The sequence below is a fragment of the Mugil cephalus genome, chromosome 15, assembly GCF_022458985.1.
Source record: "Mugil cephalus isolate CIBA_MC_2020 chromosome 15, CIBA_Mcephalus_1.1, whole genome shotgun sequence".
NCBI classification, from domain to species: Eukaryota; Metazoa; Chordata; class Actinopteri; order Mugiliformes; family Mugilidae; genus Mugil; species Mugil cephalus.
This window is the reverse complement of record NC_061784.1, coordinates 4,465,323-4,485,317: the sequence shown is the minus strand read 5'-3', so window position 1 is coordinate 4,485,317 and position 19,995 is coordinate 4,465,323. Positions and strand designations below refer to the sequence as shown.

The 19,995-nt window shown below is 42.2% G+C and overlaps 1 protein-coding gene across 2 annotated transcripts in view; it reads right to left on the bottom strand.

Annotated features, from left to right (window-relative positions):
• Window positions 1-19,995, bottom strand: part of LOC125021441 (roundabout homolog 1-like) — an 86,052-nt gene that overhangs the window by 36,106 nt on the left and 29,951 nt on the right. For both annotated transcript variants that reach the window (XM_047607514.1, XM_047607515.1), the window contains one exon: window positions 16,909-17,235. In XM_047607514.1, coding sequence (XP_047463470.1) covers window positions 16,909-17,235 — 327 coding nt within the window. The remainder of the gene's footprint in view (window positions 1-16,908; window positions 17,236-19,995) is intronic.

Genomic DNA, 19,995 nt, shown 5'->3' with positions numbered 1-19,995 from the left:
GGTAAAGTACAAAAAAAAAAAACGTTAAATTGGCAGAATGTCATTGAAGCTTTTAGGACGTTGACTCAACATAATATGAACCATGAGGCAGCTGTAAAGCTCATGGGTCGAAACCCATCTGGCATAATCACTGGGCTACATTCCACACCCCTAACAGGTACACTGTGTTATTTGTATTCTGCCATTGACAATGCTTCTTCTTTTTACGTAATGACTAAATAAATGAGGAGGGGATTATCAAGACCACAGTTCAAAATAGCTCCCCCGCAGCCACATATCTAGACGAGGCGCGAGGAAGTAGAGGATACCTTGCACAGACCGGTGAAGCCGGGCCATTTGCTCAAATGGCTTCCTCCACTGCGGTGTCTATTTGTCATCTTAAGCCCAGAAGTCAAATTATGCACTCCTCCTAGAATTAGTTTCACTGATGGATCTGCTACCTGAATGGACCGTGCCATTTCCTCATTTCTGTCCAACAATACCCTCAATGCACGGGCTTAATGGAGTCATCAATGATGCGTTACGGACTGAGAAGAGAGCTGTAATAGGGTTTTGTTATTCTTTACCCTTACCAACGGTACTTAAGCTGAAATGCGGTGTTCAGTTTCAGTCGTAAATGTAGTGAATGATACGTAGCGATATATGCTACGTAATGGTGGTTAAAGCATTTTGCGCAGTTAAGCTTTGCATGAATAATAGCGTAATCCGGTGCAATTTTGGATAGATAGCTTATAATTAGCTCACTGTAATCCCTCCAGCTGTCTCCCTCCTAGTAGACTCAGCACTGTCTGGATCCAAATAGGAGGAAATGAGAAAGAGAGCAGTTAGGGATAACCTTTTCTGGGAAGACATGTTTGGCATTGTGCTCCCAAATAAAACGATGTCCTTCGCAGCCCGTGGAAGGGGATGTTTCTTTTATATCTTTCTAAGCTGCGGGAAGACACATGCAGGAGTGAGTCGGGGTTGAGTCGAGGTCAGTCTTAATTATCATTTCAGCTCCAAGTCCCACACTCCCACACAATAAACCACATCGCATTGAGGTCTGTTGTCGAGCCACGGTTGACTTCCATTTCCTTAATTTCCATTCACCATCTCACTTGGCAGCATGTGTCCAAATTAATTGGTTTGTTTTTGGATGTGCTGTTTTCTCCCACTCCGCTTGACATAAATACGCAACTGCTTGAGGGGGAATGAAAAGTGGTAGGTCAACGTACCTCCGCGGTAGTCTTACAGTAATTTACAAGGCACGGAACAGCGAGCTTTCTAGGGACTGAAACCCTTGATTAGAGCCAGTAGGAGTCTCTGCTGAAGGTAGCCTACGTTTAATAGCATCCACTGGAGCGTTCCGACTAACATGCACAGGCTTTGAAAGTCCTGCGGCTTGTGAGCTTGTCGTTCTGTTTCAGAAAGCGAACAGGAGCGACAGGGAACGCTATTAAACACGGCACACTGTGTATACTGTAAACAATGTACAGCGCATTCCCCCGCTGTGTGTGCATGAGAGTGTGAGGGTTCTTCCACTTCTCCCTCCCAGAAGCACTTTCATGCCAGAGTCATCTAGCAGCGCAGAGGCTCCTCTCTACGCATACGTACTCAGGGAGGACGCATTGATATCTATTATGAGTCCATTCTTGTCCGGCTTCAATAACCACTTGCTTACTTTAGGCTCTTATTTTTCCTGAACTGGCAGGAACCTCAGAGTACTGAAGGACACTCAGTCACTTAGCTATAGGGGCTTTCAGTTTCAGAGATATCCGACACTTAAGATTTCTGCTCCTAATGCAGTGAAACAAATAGAAAATTTGTTTATGGTGCTCAGAGCAGTGAAACATTAGATCCAGAATTTAAGAGCAGCACATTTTTCCATAGCAAGGGGTCCCATTACTCTGTATTATCCAGAGAACTACTGAATGTGGTTGCGGGAGAATATTATATTTTTTGTATGTTTCCGCAAACAGAATCCCATTTTCCTCTTTTGGTGCAGACGTCTCAGAGAAAGGAGGTGACCGCTTTGACGAGGGTCAAAAGTTAGCTGCAAGCCTCGCACTAACCGGGTCCAGCACGAGTGCTCCGAACAAAATCTCCCGGAGATATGCAATTGTCAAAGGGCTAATCAAACAGATAGGATTTCATACGTATCTGCAAGTAAGTGGTGGGTATTCTCATACTTTGAGCCTCTTCCCGTTTTCTTCTTCTTCTTCTTCCATCCAACGCTACCTCCACCCCCCACGGCAACGTGAGGCGGGCAACAGTATCTGCTCTATTATGGAACCTCTAGAGATATCTGCCTTCTCAGCATGCAGTGGAGCCAGAGACGGCGAAACACGCACACACACGCACGCACAGAGTGCACACACACTGAGAGCTCAGGTCTGAGATAATCAATGCAAACGGAGAGGCAGCAGATAGAAAGGGTGGAGGGAGGCAGACTCAAGGCCAAGTTTTACTCGAACGAGCAGAAAGAAAATAGTCGAGAGGAGTGAATGGGATATGATTGAAAGACATATCTACAATCTATGAGCCGTGTACAGTATGTTTTACATGAACTCTTCTTGTTTTTTATTCTAAGAATTTATTAAAATTCCAAGTTGTGTGTGTTTGAGATAAAATGACAGAAAAGCAAAGGAAGACAAAACCGCAAGTGAATGAGAATCACATGGGGGCCACAAATATGTGCACGCAAACCCCTAATTAAATCAGATATGATGCATCAGTCTCCGTCCCTGATATTTTTATTTCTTTTTTGAGAGTTTGGGGGAAGAGGAGAGGGTGGGCTTTTTAGCTGAAGGAAATGCGTGTCAACAACAGCACCACCACATGGCTTCGGCACAGTCTATTTATAAATGTGAGTGAGTGAGAATGGGTGACAGCGAGGATATAAGACGTCAGACTGACAGTGCTCCTACATCACACTCGCTGTCTCCGTGCACACTGTCAACAAACCTCAAGGAAAATCTGACAAGAGGTGCAGGTGTCCAATGGCTATTAGTGTAAAAAACTTCCTCGTCTGTCAGTGAAGGGAACCGGTTAGCGAGCCAGCTGTCAATTAAATAACAACCGCTCATCTTGAGACGCTTCCCGCACTCAAAGCGCAGAGTGGGCGAAAAAAAAAAATATGTGTGTGTGTGTGTGTGTGTCTGCGACAGATGTTTTATTGTCTGTCAACTTCTCCGTGCAAGACCTTTAGCGAGACATTTCTCATGACATATACACTGATTTGGTAAAGGCCCACAAGAAAAGAAAAAGAAGAGCCCGTGCCAAAATGGCAGCAGGCAATAAAGCAGAAAAGGTGGATATCGCGTGGAGGAATCTTCACCTGCTTTTCACGGGTGTCTCAGCGGGGATTTGGAGCTTTCCGTGAACCATGACTTATCCAACATGATATTTATTCACTGGTGCGACAAACAACACACAGTGACACCGCTGAGCCGAATAAAAACAGACACATACTGTACGTGCGTCTCAAAAAATTGCGCAAACTTGACATTTTTCGACCATATAGCAGCATTTTATATATATATATATATATGTGTGTGGTATAGCAAATTAGATGAGGGAGGTCTTGCAGAATACCTAATGCCCAATCAGTCCAATTATCGCAAATCCTGGCTCGCTTTGCTCACTCCAAATGAATTCAGTGAGCCTATAATTAGCCAGCTCTGCTTGGAGGCCAGTGGGATAACGTATAGGAATGGAGGCTGGAAAAATAAATGTGCTTCTTATCTGCCTGTGAATCTTTCATGAGAAGATGCAAAACCTGCCAGGAGATGGTTAGCTGGCCGGTCAATAACCACGGCAGATGAAAGTCAGACTCAGACGCTCCACAAAACATAAATTTACCATTGCACGATAACACCTGACATCGTAAACGTCCTAATATCCAAAGTACGACCCTCAATCAGCACTTGGAGATAACTTCATCTGAGGCGGCGTAATGTGATGTTGTGCGATGGTATTTAAGTATACAATAAATTCATGAAGCATCTTGAACAAATGTTTTTTTATGGGTGTGAACACTGAAATGGTTAAAAGCAAACTGCATTATTATCCTGCAGCCAAGGCAATCTGTGCATTAGCGTACGAGAGCACGCCTGACATTCATCTGCGACTACACATAATGGGGCTGTAGAAAATGGTGATGCCATCAAGTGCAGTTTTCCCTCCTGTCAGTTTTGCACACATATCAATGCCCCGTGCCATTATTTCTTGTTAGTACACTAAACAAAGCTTCTCATAAAATCTGCTCCTTAACCGCATTTCTTCTCTATTTCCCGGAGCATTTAATAACACAAAGGACATTTGATCTGAGATTTGACATCAGGCTCAAATGAAAATCAATAATATGTGTGTTTATGCAGCCTTGGAACAGGGACAGACTGCGCGACGCCACTTAAATTTAAATTCCCATTTTGCAAAATTACCATTTCTCTAATTGGAAGCGCAAAAAAATAGGGATTTTTCCGTCGACGCAACGGTCAGGCACGCTCGCTTGTGTCTGGTATCTGCGGCAAGACGGACCATTTCCATTCCCATAACAGGTGGCATTAGTCTCATCTTCCTTTCTTCCACTGACACACACAGTCAGCTGCTCATCCCTGTGACCTCAGCGACCTGGGGCAGCAGTGTCGTCATTACAAGCCCCAGAAAGCACCTCAGGGGACGGCGCTGGAGCTGCCACAGGACACGGCTGGTTGTAACTGAAGCAAATTTGATCTGAAGCTGATTGGACGTTGTTCGGTATTTATAAAACGTTAAATTCCCCATGATTCCGAAAAGACATTGGTGAGACTCTTTACAAAAGAAGAGCTGAAAATATTTCTTGGTCAAATGTGTGAGTCTCCAGCGAGGCAGACAGGGAGGAAAACAGGTTAATTCCTATCATGCTTATATTTCAATGTGACATCAAAATCTAAAAAAAAAGAGTGCATTATTGCATTGTTCTTGAGCAACGCTGGATGTTACCGTATATTAAACCGAAGTAATTATTTTCAATGCCGCGGTCGCACATTTTTCATGCTACTTGTGATAAATTGCCCGTAGATTGCTGTTATGAAAATGAGTTGAATTTTGACATGCTTTGCATAACTCATATTAAATATATGGGCAAGGAGGAGACAGAGATTTATATCTTGAATGTAGCAGGAAAAACAATACATCCTAGAATATATCTGATTTAAACGCGCGGGTGCCGAGGAGCATTTATATGTGTGTAAATGAATAAGGAGTCCCAGCGCTGAGGGCAATATCACTCTGAAGATCCTTTTAATTATCTCCAGTCCGTCTGGTGTCTCCAGGTTTCCCTTTACCTCTCAGCTTTATCCACTCACTCAGCTCCTCGTCTCGTGCCGTCTGTATTTGCGCTTCTTTGTTATATTTCTGCAATAGCCTTGGGAAGTCTGGGAGAAAGAGTAAAGGGAATTTGCCACAGAGAAAAACGTACGTTGAATGGGCAAACAGAGAGGAGGGACTTATTAGCAGAGGGGGCTCGCATAATGTAACATTCCATCTTTACATATTTTATGAAATTTGAAGATGCTGTCATATATCTGAGGGGAACGGCGAGTCTACCCGTGTGCACATACTGTAATTGTGTCTGTTGATACTTGCACTAGATTGCTAGGTTTGCAGCACCAAAGAAAAGGCTCTCATTCATCTCAAGGCCTCTGTCTCGCATAATGAAAATTGAGTCCCTGAAAATTGTCCTTGATGACAGAGGGGGGAAAAAATTCAAATTTATATTGTAGGTGTAGAAGAAAGATCTCAGGTAGGCAAACAGAGGTTGTGAATGTGAGTTATTGCCACGTCCACAAATAGCAGCGCCATTAATTGGCAGGATAGCGAAACTGCCTGTTTGAATTCTGCAGTGTCAACATCACAAAAGGCTGTTCAGAACACCTAAGGCAGAAAATAAGCAGAGTCTGTTAAAGTGCCAGTGTGATGCCATCCATAAAAATCAGACACTGTGTTTGGGCTGACCCAATTATTTTCCAGCTACTTGAAAAACGAAACTAAGTGCAATCATTCTATCTTTTTCAGATACAAAATTAATAACAAAAAATAAAAAAATGTCCCTATTTTGAACGCGCAGAGGTGCGATTTGGTTTCACCCTATGCCTCATGCATATGCACAGAATTTCTTTGTACAGTAGTGCGTGCACACAACGTGTTTATAATGGGGAACACATTACTGGTCATCAAAGCTTTCAGTGAGCAGCTTCAACAGCAGCCGCTCCTTCACAAACCTGTCTGCACATTTGAGAGTATTCCCACAGGAGAGAGAGGAAGCGACGCTCCAGAAGGAGGAGAGGGAGGAGGAGGAAAATGGCAGAAAATAGGGGATGCAGAACTGACAGCCAGGCAGGCACGGGAATGGTTGTAATGCCTTGGAACTGCTCATCTCATTATTCTGCTTTCCATTGACAAAGCGCCCCCTCACTCACTCACTTTTTTTTTTTGTCCCCTACTTTGCTGCACGTTATAAATTACAACATCTGCAGCCCATTAGAGAAGATAGCAGAATCTTTGGTTGTGGTGGGTAAGCAGCAGGAAGAATGCTGCACAAACAGTCTATTACTCTGCTGCGCTAGGAAAACGCTCACATCTCCGCTTCCAAGTGTCAGTCACTGCTCCTCTGTAGTGTAATTTCTGTGAAGCACTCAGCTGCGAAACCGTATTTTCAGTTTCTCAGACTGTGTCTTAGAATTGTCTGATTTGCTTCATTGGCCACATTAAAATGTAATGTACACAATCCAACTTCAGGTCTTCATTGTATCATTTTCCACAACAGAATTTTAAGTTTCCTATGACGCAGATCATATTTTAGTTGTTTCATATTGAGATATTTATTCTGTCACATCTTATCGCAGTAAATTTGGGGTCTGAATATGTTTTGTGGACCAACTTAGTCTTATTTTCATCTGCCTGGTTTATTGACTGATAGCTAACCTTCTCCTGGCAGGTTTGCCATTCAATTCAGGCTAGTTGGCTACAAACCTCAGCTAATATTGATTTAATGAGCTCATCAAACCTTCAAGGGCAAAAGATATCTTGACCGCATAGTTGGAAACACTATATCATTTAGCAACTGGAAGATTTAATATATAATACAGTAAAGTAATTTATTGTTTAAAATTCAGCCTTGAAAGTTTTGACTGAAATGGTGAAATTATTAAGTGTGTAAGGTTAATTAATTAATCCACTTATGTGTCTTTTACTGAGTAAAGTTCAGGCTGGTATCGGCGATACCAATCCAGTCCTTTGTGTAAATACACCCTAAAAAAATTAGTGTAAATCATAGCTTCATAAAGAATAAAAGACATCAGAGTATTTTATATATTTATTTTAAACTCTGAGGTATACTGAGATAGTCACCTCATTTACTGTATAGCTGAGCTAATACCATAAAAGAAAAACCAAACAGAGCACACATACAAAATATGTGAAAAACCTTGTGTTGTGCCACAACTCACTAGTTTAGTTACTTTCCACTGTGTTCTTACATTACCCCGAATTACTGAAGCATCGAACATATCAATATTTTAATTAGAGAATCGATTTTAGAGCATAAAGACCTGGTATCATGTATACACATCACTAGTTCACATAATGCTGGTAGCTTGTTAGAAGCTCATAAATATCTCTAAATTTCATAGTATTTATTTACTTCATTTCAGTTATGCTAAATATAGCTAACGCTAAGAGCTTTACTGAGAAGTAACGTTAGCCATACAATACTGTAGCATCCGACCAGACGTTAAAAGGATGATGAAGTGTTTGCAAATATTCTGTTTATTGTTGGAACTGAAATAGTTACTGTCAGCCGTAACTACTCCAATACAGCAACATGGGCAAGTATTACCTGACACTAAATGTGAACCGCAGCACCAGGTTTCGGTGCCTGGATTCCAGTTGTTTCTTCGTAGTGCAGCCATCCATTTACTTCTCTTTTCCTTGGCTTTCGGGAGCCTGTAAAAATATATCTTTGACTGCTTTTCAAATCTACTTATGCAGTCAACTGCACAACAGCTCTTCCCCTTTTTTTTCAATGTAGTTCCATAGTTCAGATGTTTAGAGTTTAGTATTAAAGCCTATGATTCAAATTAATGCTGCTAACCTCCATGCTCATCTGTCACTTTTTTGCCACTGAGAGGCCGTAACCACGGAGACGTCCGCTTGCTGTGACGTCACGTGCACACCCTCCACATCAGATTATTTTTATTCGTTGTCTGTGGCGACCTTCGCTGCATCGTAGTTACATTATGTTTCCAGCCAAGCAGCAACGGTTGTTGACGGATATGAAGAGGGGACTAATTGTAGCTACGGAGACAGACACTACGGCAGCTACAAGTACGGTGGAGCCCATGGCACAAAAACAAAGGTACGGATGTAACTACGGTTCTGTGAACACACCATTTATGGTGAACAGAGAGAATGAATAAAAAGTTGTCCAAGAAAACTTTCTGATGCGCGAGATAAAAATCTAAACTCCTCAGAGGAAGGACTCCAGTCTGAAAAAAAAAAAAAAAAGCAATCAGCAGCGAGGACAAACACAGATTACCATTGGTGAGCTAAACGTGGATGCCGATGAAAGGCTCTGTTTGTCTACGATGTATTGCTTCGAAAACATTAAAAAAAAAAAAAAAAAAGAAGAAGCAAACAATAAACACTGCATTTTTTACACACAGCAATTTGGCAGTCTGGTATTCAAAATATAGAAAAACTAAATTATAGTTGGCAGTGACACAACAATGTGTCTGCCTCCAGTGGATCACATTAGAATTTTGATAAGCTTAATGGCGGGCCAAAAAAGTTGGCATTTTAATCACAAACACTAACAAACAATCATCAAACCACAATTACACAGTGCACCATCTGGGAGAGTGTTCATTTTTCATTTCCATGCCCTGAAGGAGCTGTCAAGAGTTGTGCTGGAATTTATTTATTTATTTATTTATTTTTACCAGAATAACACTTCAGTTTACTGTGCCATATATGGTGTAAAACATAAGAGAATCTCAGATAAAGAAAAAAAAAAAAAAAATGACATAAGGGTGAAAAGAAGGAGTGAAACAACCTTTGACCTCGGAGGAAGTCAGTATTAACCCTGAGCACAGATACGGTTGGTGGATGCTGTTGACTGTGGCGTTACGGAGTGACAGAGAGAGGATGGATAACGCTAATATCTCAGCAAATGCACAACCATCCCTCTTCTCTCACTGACAGCAGGATTACTCAACCGTGCTGTAAGCCCTTAATACTTTCACAATGACAAATTCACAAGTAAAATACAGTGCACACTGGACAGATCATAGTTTATGTCAGTACACAGTTTGCTGCAAGTTGTAACTTGATGAAGGATTTTCCCCGTGAATTCATTTATGTGTTGTTAGAACCGCTGTCTAATTATTTCTGCCTCTTGGATGTTTTTCTTGCCATCCTCGTAACCGACAAAAGAATGAGGCAAAAGCTTATGGCATCAGGGTAACCTGACCCAGCCTGCGTGGCGTTTTATCGGAAATAGATGAAACATAACTGCATGACTGCTCTGAGGATGCAGGGAAACGCAACCAGTACCGGAGTTCAGTGGCGAGCGGGAAACAGAAGGAAAAAATTTAGTATCAGGGGAAATGAGCCGAGCCAAACAGTATCTCCCAGACAACAATCAGAGCTGAATATATTAACTACAACAAAATGATACCTAAAAGGATTTGGAGTAGGATGGGAAGACAAAATGGAGAATGGAGAGACACCCAAGGCATAGGAGGGGAACATCGGCAAAGCATCTGCCTAATGTTCTTCACATATGGGCACCCGGAAGCATACGAAAGTCCTCAGCAAAGACATTTGTTGGGGTGGCTCTTTCGGGGGCCTGTTTTCTTTTTAAATTATTATTTTATTTTTACATGTTTCTTATTTTCAGCAACTTCCTTTCACACCAGCACTGCAGCCTTGAAACTTTCCCCCCGGGTGAGGGCTGGTTGGGAGAATGTAAACACTTCATACTCTTTTCTGCTCGGTGTATTGCTTTCCACTCTTTAAGCAGGGGGTCAGAGCCCCCCGCCCAAACTGAAAGCTTTAAAGATATGTAGGTCAATGCCTAAGAGAAAACATCATTCCATCCTTTCAGTTACTTTTAATTACTTTTTTTGTCCTTCACTCTCTCACTCATGTCCTTCTCAGTGGACATCACGCCGAGGTGTTGGAGTCTGCTTTGGCCCATGGTCCTTCTCAGCCAAGTATGTTTAGCTTACAGGCAGTATTAGCTTTACCGCTTGGCTTTAACATCAACACATATTCCTAGCAAAAGCTTAACAACAACACAACAGCTCCGCTATAAACTGTGGACAGTGGTTGATTGACAACCTGCACTATTAGTTTGCCGAGGAGAGAAAAAAAACATCAGCTGGCAAACTCCTACTTAACTACAAAAAACAGTAAAAGTTAGGGCTGTTTCTAATGACGTAAGGTAGAGGAACTTACATCATCCAGCTTACTGCATATGAATGTCAGTTAAGCAGATTTTCTTTTGTGCCACATCTCTACAATCACCTTCTGTCTTCTTGTGTTATTCTTTCATTATTACATGTCAGTAATCAATAGTCTGTAAAAGAAAAAAAAAGTTTTGAAAGTAAACCCCCCTTTCACTTGATATACAGCAAAGTTCTGATACAGTGTACACACCGACACATGCAAAAGGCCCAGTTTTACATTTTGATTATATTGCCACACATCCAGGAGCCATATGGTTTTTGTCAGAAGCCCTCAAGTACTTCCCCTCTCTTCTCCCTTCACCACGCCGTTGCAAGCCAAACAAACTCTTTCCCTTCGTCCTGACACTCTGGCACAAATCTTGGCTCTTGGAAAAGCTGAGCCGAGGGGAATATAGGGACTAAAACTGTTTAGATAATACTAGCAGCACACTCGGCCCAGTCTCCGCACTGTAAACACAAACCAGCTGGTCCCAGGAGTGTGATACTTACTCACCGACTGATCTAACCATAGGCCAACGGAGGGAGGACGAGGGAGTGGTATATCGGATGAGGAACAAGAGGCTAGCACAACTCTCATAGACTGTCACAGGCAATTGGAAACAAATAGTAATATCTGACTGTGTGAATGAAGAGCAGGTACAACGTGTCAGTGTTTGTCTATCAAACTATATCACTCCCCCTCCTTATGGACAAAAAAACTGACAATTTTTCTGAGATATACCGCTTGGCTGCCACTTAAGATCTTTCGCTGCGTTTATCCAGAGTGACTGCGGACAGGATGTTGTCAGCAACAGTGACAGCTATTTGAAGTGAGGAGCCATTAGTTAATGGACGGGGGCAGACGGAGGGGAATCTGACCTCTGAGAATCTGCGTCTGTCTTCGCTGCTCCCTACATCTCCTGAACCCCCTCGTTTTCAGCATAAGATTACAATCAAAGAGGAGAGGACGGGGAGACAGAGCAGGGGTCCCACCTCGAGCTGCCAATCTTACAGAATGACGGAGCTACGTATATCCCATGATCCACTTCAGAGAGTATGGTGTTACAGTGGACATGTCTGTCATGTTAATGCCTTCATGTAATTACCACATGGTTTCCACTAGCTTTTCCTTTTCGAGCTACGGCAAAAGAAAAGTGTTCGGTCAGTACACTGATGTGTTTTTTCTAGGGAGCATATGTCCACTTGTGCCTTCTCTTACTGTTCATGGAGGATGTACAATGACTGAACTGCCAAAAAAAACATCCAGAGAAAAAATATCTGTGGTATGAATCGAGTCACCTACAAATTGAATCAAGATTTTACCTATTTAGATATTTACATTTAATGTGACGATCTCAAAGAATGTGATAATTTAAATAAAAGTCACTATTTATTCCAAAATGGTAACAAATGAAGACTGATGAAGATATGTTTGCATTAATGTGAACTGGATCCCTGTGATGTATTCCCTGCTGGAATAAATGGTGCATTAGCTTACTGCTAGTAATAATAATAATTTAAAAAAAAACAAGTAGGCTATCTGGATGTGAGTGCTAAATTGCCATTAGAATGATAGCTGATGGATTTTAAAATAGCTGATGGAAAATACATTTAACTCACAAAACTGCCTGATAAGTTTATTAAAACAGTTTTCCTTTTGCTTTCCCCTGTGACTGTGTAGTTATTTATTTGAATTTAGTCTGAATAAAACTGTGTAATAGTGATTAAGTGCACAGTTTTTCTATATCATAATCTAGGGGGTGGTACACAACAGCAGCTCTACCATATATTCTACTAACAATAATCTGAGATAAAATTAACCTGGTCTGAAATGTGCACAGATCCAAATTATGCAGATCTTTCTTATCGACTCCAGGTTCTTGTATATTGTCAAGTCATGACTAGTTGAAGGCTTTAATACATAGAAGCATAAAGTGAACGCTACAACATCTGTTGGGAAGAAAGGACAAATGTTACAGAGGAAATCTGGAGTCATACCACATTTGTTCACAGCATGAATAATGCATTTGTTTACATAGCCAAAGACTAATTGAATACACAAACAGGGAAATCAGAGGGGACAATTGTGCTTTTCTCATCATACTTTCAAATGCGTGAGGAGCACTGTGGCTGCCTGCTTGTCTCTCCCTGTGGCTCATTACTTCGCCGCCGCAGTGTCGTGGCTTAACCTTCAGCCCTGCCACGAGCCTCGCTTTCCTCTAGCAAATGGCAACGTCCAATTAGTTTAAGAATAACATTTATTCCGTTCTCTTACTGAGCCTAAAAACTGTTCTACGATCCAATAACCTTTAGAGTGCACAGGCTGTGACTTTGCCTTCACCTCAATAAAGCGCTCCATGATTCAATCAAGTGGCCGAGGTCAATAGGACATATGTTCATTTCCCAGGGTCCTCCAGGGTCCCTGCAGGCAGAAAAAATATGCTGAGTGTCTTCTGTGACATTTATTGGATAGGAACTAAGTTATATCTTTTTTTTCCTTTTTTTTCTCATTTCATCTCTTTCACTTTCCGAAAATGGCTCCACTACTCTTTGTGTGTGTGTGTGTGTGTGTGTGCGTACATGCCTGTATGGATGTTGTGCGTGCTTACACAGTATTCCAACCCTGTGGTCACGCTTCAGGCACCAGCACATATTACATCTGTCACTGTCTCTACAACGTCACCTCCATTTTCTGCAAACAAGTCTCCCCTCTGTGCCTTGAAGGACAGATACTTTTCTCTCCGTCTGTCTCTGTCACTCCTTTCCCGGTCCCATCACTTTACATCTGTCAGATTCAAACACTGCCTTTTGTCAGCCACCCCCCCACTTTTCATCAGCTGTCCTTTATTTAAGTTAAATCGTAGCAGCAGCAGAGAAAGTTTTAATACAGTGAATCCATTTGGAATTGAGTCGAGCCTTTTATAAGTAATTCATTACCCACATTAGCTTTCACATTTACTCTGTCCATAAGACATCAAATGACCAGTGTGGGATTCTTGTCAGCGCGCAACAGAGTTTCCTCTGCCTAGGTAGCCGAGGCCATGAACTCATCGCATTATATAAAGTGACACAATAGTCATCACAACCAGTCGTGTAAATTAGCTGTGACCTTTTAATGTTTATTTTAGGGGCACATGCAAAGGTTGAAGTATCTATTCAGTGAACCAGTGCTGTCACAAATTCACGCCACTGCACATACTGTAAACTATGGACACTGTTTTATGCATTTTTAAAATAAGATCTACATGTTTCTTCCATGCCTGTATTATTGCAGTGTATGTTCTTCATTGAAAAATGCAAGACAAAAATAATCTATTTGCTGTACAGAACTAAAATTTCCTGTTCTTTTTTTGGAACTGGAAATGCATGCAAATAGGCTAAGCTGTTGTAATGTTTTCTTGTCACTATTTTAGTTTAGTGTATTTGCATGCTGACAGTTGCTAAAGAAGTACTAAATCACATTAGTTTTGCTGTAGAAGACATGAGCGTGTGTAGCCAATTTCATGGACATTCACTGAAGGTTCGTCAAGACATTTCACTCAAAACCAGGACGTCAGTTGTATAGTGATGCAAGAGAGAAGGCCTGGGCCTGCTAAATCAAAAACCTGTCATGTTTAGTCCTGCTGTAAAGTTGAATATTTTAGTGTCTGTGGAGACTGCCTAGGTCTTGGCACCCACCTCAAGTAGTCATTCGAGGAACTGCAGTTTTTGGAACATCCACCTTGGCTTCATTTTGAAACCCCAGAATTTGCCGCTTGGAGATCCCCAAAGACATTGTCTAGGGACCACTGATGTTTATACAAAACATCTGAAATCCACAGCTGTTGAGCTATTTCATTCTGGTGTATGACCGATCAACTAACTGACAGAAACACTGATATTTCCACCCATGCTGCTCAGATGACTAAACCAGAGAAATACATCCATGCAGTATGGAACTGAGGTTGGCCACAATGTCATGGTACTGAATTATTATTGCTTCAGTCATGAACTGTAAAATACTGTTTTGGGTGAATCACCACAGAGCAAACAAAGGGCTCATAGCTTACATGTATGCTGCATGTGGGTTTATGGAAGCATTTTATGACGCAGTCATTGTGGGATGTATACATCACATGCCATTGCCATGTATGTGTGGTCGTTCAGTCTCACTTCAGATGCCTTTATACTAGAAAATGACGGCCATCCACCATTCCGCTCTGTTATTAGAGCATCACCACAGTATGCCTGTGTGACTTTTCACTGACAGACAGAATAAATTAATGGCAACTCAATGACACTGTGCAAGCAAAATCTTTCAAAAACACACGCAAAAGAGTAACCACTCGCAGTCACTTAAAAGCCAGCTGCCTTTTAAAGTGCAAAGCCTGAAGTACAACATTATACACAAAATTACTATCACATTAGCAACACTAAACCAATTATTGGACACATCTATCGGCTGAGTAAGGTCAGCGCTCCTTTTAACACTCCCAAGCTTCGCAGTTCTCTCCTAAACACCTTAACTCAGCAGCATTTGCCAAAGGGTATACTGTTTTACCACCTAGCCCCAGGGTGACCCATGAATCTGTGTGACCTCTGGAGGATGAAGCTGGGAGACATAATTCATCCAGGCAGCTTCAACAAGTCCTCTCTGTGTTCCCCCCTCGACCTTAAAAACCTGGCAGTAAATTTAGCGAACTGCGAGTAATAAAGTCTCCCCCTAGAGGGCTTAGCTTCTCAGGATAAGAGCGCTGATCTAGCATTACCATGATACCATTTGACCATCTCATTCATTATAATTCAAAGGGTGCCGAGGATAGTGGAGGGGAATTATTATTCTAAAACCTTGATGTATGCCCGGGAGATCGAGCCCGGGGAGAGCGATGCAAGCTGACGCAGCTGAGCAGAACAGGGGGATCGAGAGAAAATGATGAGGAGCTATGCAGTGTGTGAGGGCACGGCTGTAGCGGTTAACCCTTGTCAGTAACATGTCCGTCTTTCAGTGTATTCTTAACTTGCTATTATCTGGAGTGATCCCAGTGTTTTTGGATTTGCAAAAACCCGTGCTCCGTTGGGATTCACAGACCATCTGCACTAACCCCGTTTTGACGGCTGTAAGACCTGACCTTTTGCTCTTTGCCCTCTGCCTACTTCTCCACAGCTTTCATTCCATCACTCCAGCTAGCACACACACACGTTTGGCTGCTGCATGCAGTGTGATGGATTCCCGCCCGAGACACACTGCAGTTAAAGGGCTGCTTAACCAGCAACACCCCGCCCTCGACACTAGCAAGGCTACGATTCAGCGTGTTTAAACCGTCACCTGTTAGCAACACACTCAGCCCTTGTTTAGACCTGGGGACTGAAGCAGACACACAGCTGCTGCATGTTGATGTCTGACGGTGCATTTCCACCTGTCTCTCAGCCATAAACCTGACCCTCATTGAGGGGTTTTAGATTTATACACTATGTTTCATGTATAATTAGATCAATGCAGTTGTTTGGGTTGAGAATGCAAACTTCAACGAAAAGTAAATTTAACAGAAAAGTTTTAGTAGTAGTTGTAGTACAGTATTATCTGAAGGTTTTATTGTGCAGTTTCTTTCTATTAAGACAGATATTTAAACCTCTAATCATCGGGTGTTTGGGAAAATAATTTAACTTAAGCTTAGGTGACTGATATTTGTTCATGTGGCTACTGAGCCATTACTTTACGAGGCAGCTGGATTCTCAGGAGATCACAAGACCACAAAATCACACAGGAATCCATCTTGCCAGGCTCCAAGCTATGAGCTCACAGTCAAACAACTTCATCTACCTGCACCGTATGAAGGATACAGACAGCTTGGGAGTGTTAGGGTCAGGGTTAGGTAGGATGCCAGTTTTTCCTTACAAACATGGCAGAGATCTTCTATAAACATGATAACTAGCTACACTGGCTGATGCCAATTATGTCTGATGAGTTCAAACAATAGTCGGCTCTGCCTCTTTCTTGTCAGTCAGGTTTATTTTTGTTTCTACATGCTGCTTCACTTTGAACACCTAGCTTCACATTCAACAAGGTGACTGAAAGTGACATTTTGGCGAGGAGTCGTACAAATGCTTGTACCTACAAACCTCCTCAGTCAATCGTTCTAAACTGGAAATACACAACTACCAAGCGGACCAGTCGCAGATATTGCAGTCTGTGTCACCATGGTGCATAGTTACACATCTGGGGTGCATGCCAGGCTACGGCATTAGGGTCTGCGTAGGGTCTGGACTGTCACCATAGCTATGCAGTCATGTTGATGCAGAAGCATAAAGCACTTCTTAGAATATGGTGGATGGTATAAATCCAATCACCTGCCAAGTATTTGTTTCAAAGTATTCCTTGTACGGTTCTGCATAACAAGGAATCTGCTCAGACCCGTTAAGCCGTTCATTCAGGTCTGACACACACACATACAGAACTTACTGGCTACTTCCAGGGATGCATTGTGGCTGATCGCTTGGCCCAGATAGTTTCGGGCAACGCACACGTAGCTGCCGTCGTCTGGCTTGCTCCGCCGCCCGTGGATGATGCGCAGGAAGAAGAGCGACCCGCTGGGCAGCAGCATACGGTGGGAGCGGGGGTTGTCACGGTCCGTCTCGACGCGCTCCCCATCCTTGTACCATTCCACCGTGGGGGTCGGACGGCCCTCTGCCTTACAGTTGAGAGTGGCTGGTTCCCCTTTGGACACAATGAGGTCAGAAGGGTGCTCCACGATGCGAGGAGGGGAGTCTTCCTGGCGAAGGCGAGACCCTGGGGGTGGAAGAAAGGTGCAAGGGTGAAGTATATATTTAATTTCTAAATTAGCTGCTTGGTTACTTTAAACACAACAATGGCCACTGTGAAAGGTATCAAATAATCCTTTCACGTAAGAAAGAGCATTAATCAAAACAGCAGCCGCTCTAAAGGAATTAGACATGGCACATTATTATTGCTGTGTAAGTGCCTCGCATTAACAATAATCCAGTTTGACAATATAATTACCGCCACAAACACATGTCCCTCATCAAACGTTTCTCTTTTGTTTCACCAGTTGAATCCCCGTGAGGCATGGTAAATTAAAAAAACAATGCTGACACATGAAATCCCCGGGAAGTAATATCTTTCAAAACACGTCTTGCCTCCAAGAATGCATTTGCAAAAACATAAATATATATATATATATATATATCTATAAACCTTCTGAGACGAGCTTTGAGGCTGAATTGGAATAGGGTAACAGCATTATCTGCCACTCCACCACCACAACGCTGTAAATATCTGCACTCATTTCACCAATTTAAATATTTAGTAGTTTTAAATGTACTGAAACATCTACTACTAGAACTAACAGCAGGATGAAGGCATACAACAGGGTCCTAAGGGTAATTCCGTTTTCAAAGAACAATTTATGAATGAGCAGGGAAATAAATATGTTAGAAAAATCTCATTATAGCTCTACATGTGGTAGTGCCACTGTGGTATTTTCTATGCCTGTCTCTTCTGAATGCTCTTTCTAAGCATTAGCCATCACACTCTCATCCATCCTGCTGCAGTCATCTGCTGTAGTGATTAATGGTACATGTTCACCTTTTGAAGCCGTTTCATTTTAGCCTCTGAAGTTGTTTAATAAGCCCCAGAAATACAAATCAATACCTCCAACCGCACTAACAACCAGAAAAAGCACCTCTCATCTCTGATACACTGTTGAGGTGTCAATCATGTTGGTCTTCTCATGGAAACGGCCCAGGAACGAGTCCCAGGGAGGCAGAGGACAAAGCAAACCTCCCTAATGAGAACCAGGTACACAACTCCAATGCCTCTGAACATCTTACATTCCATTCATCTCTTTCCAACCCTCATCATAGTCAAGCACACACACTAGCCCACACACAGGCCATCACTTATTCTCTGTGCCTTTTCTTCCTTGGCTATTTTCTGACTCTGGAGTGGACTCTGTAAACCAGCAACTCCTATATAGAATCTAAATAATTCCAACACAAAATGCATAAATACATGTGCTAGGAACTGCTAACCTCCCAAAAAACATAGACAACGCATAAGACAAGGACGTGTGGCATTATGGCCAGGCATGCAACCACTTTTCACTCGTTTTATTGCTGTGGGAACACTTTTCTGTTCTTTCATGCTGCTGCAAAACAGCAGCTTACACAGCCTTCAGCAGGTCTCGCTTTAATGTGCCAATGGCCCTGTAAAGCAGATAATCACCACCATGCTAGAGAGTGATGAGCTCCTACACTCCCGCTGCAACCAATAAATCCCACACAGACAAGTGTTTACCCATATAGATAACAACAACGCACGCATTGTGAAACGGGTGAGATTCTGATCCACTGAGCAGAGTGGTACATTTCATGTGTTTGCACAAATCGGCATTTAACGTCTTTTCCAAAGGCTTATAAAGGAAAATCTGACAATATAGGCAAAGAGCAACCCCCTACCTTACGCCCAAAAGTCAGGAACAATAGACTTACGATAAGTATGCAAGCTTATCATTAAAAAAATATGGGAGATATACTGACATTTGCATGTTTCTGATCCAGAAGCTTCACGTTATTTGGACGGCAGCAGTCTGACTAAATGCACGTGGACTGCTGTGATAATCCCTCCCACTGCCTGAGCCATTATATTTTCTAATTTCTTTTAGTGATTTGCATCCTTTGTCTCCTTTTCACTCTTCAGGGCTGTCAAGTGGTTGATCTAGTGAAAAGACTGCAGGCTAATGAAGGAAAAATTTGCCCAAAATTGATTTCCACCGCAGGTAATTATTCGAGTTAAAAGACTGCTCAGAAATATCCAGGAACCCAGGAGTTTTTTGTAACAAGAACACCAGCAGAACTTTTATTTGCACTGGTATGGTGCAAATGCAGCCAAGGGGCCTGTAACCATGGCTACGACTACTACTTCCAGCGCAACTGTTTGCATGAACAAAATAAATAAATTGATCTGATAACATACACTGGGGAGAAAAAAAGCCAGCATAATGATTCCCTGCTGATTTTGTAAGGCTGCCTTATTCGCCACAGAGCAGAAAGTACGTCAGACCTATGTGGCACCACGGATGACTAAACCAAAATGCTGCACTGACAGACCAGCAGGCATTTTCAGACATTTTTGGGGAAAGAAAAATGATTCGCCAAAAGCACAAGGCAATGACACAGATCTACGTCGTCTCTGACCCCAGGATTTTGCGTGAAATGGAAAAAAAAATTCTGTCGCATTTGATGCTAAAAGAATTCTGAATCAATCAGAAAGACAATCTTAAACTACATAAAGAAATAAAACAGAAAGGCAACACCACCCTATTCCATTGTACGGAAACATAAAAATAATCTAAGTACAATTTTACACACTGTCTAGACGTTTAAATCGGTAACAGAACAATATAAACAAGGCAGCCACTGTGGCCTTCAGAGCCTGTTTACAACACACACATGCTGCTTCCCTTGTTCTTAATTGTGTTGGGCTGATGCCTAAGGGTCCATGCAACTCCCTAAGCTCCCTGGCATTACT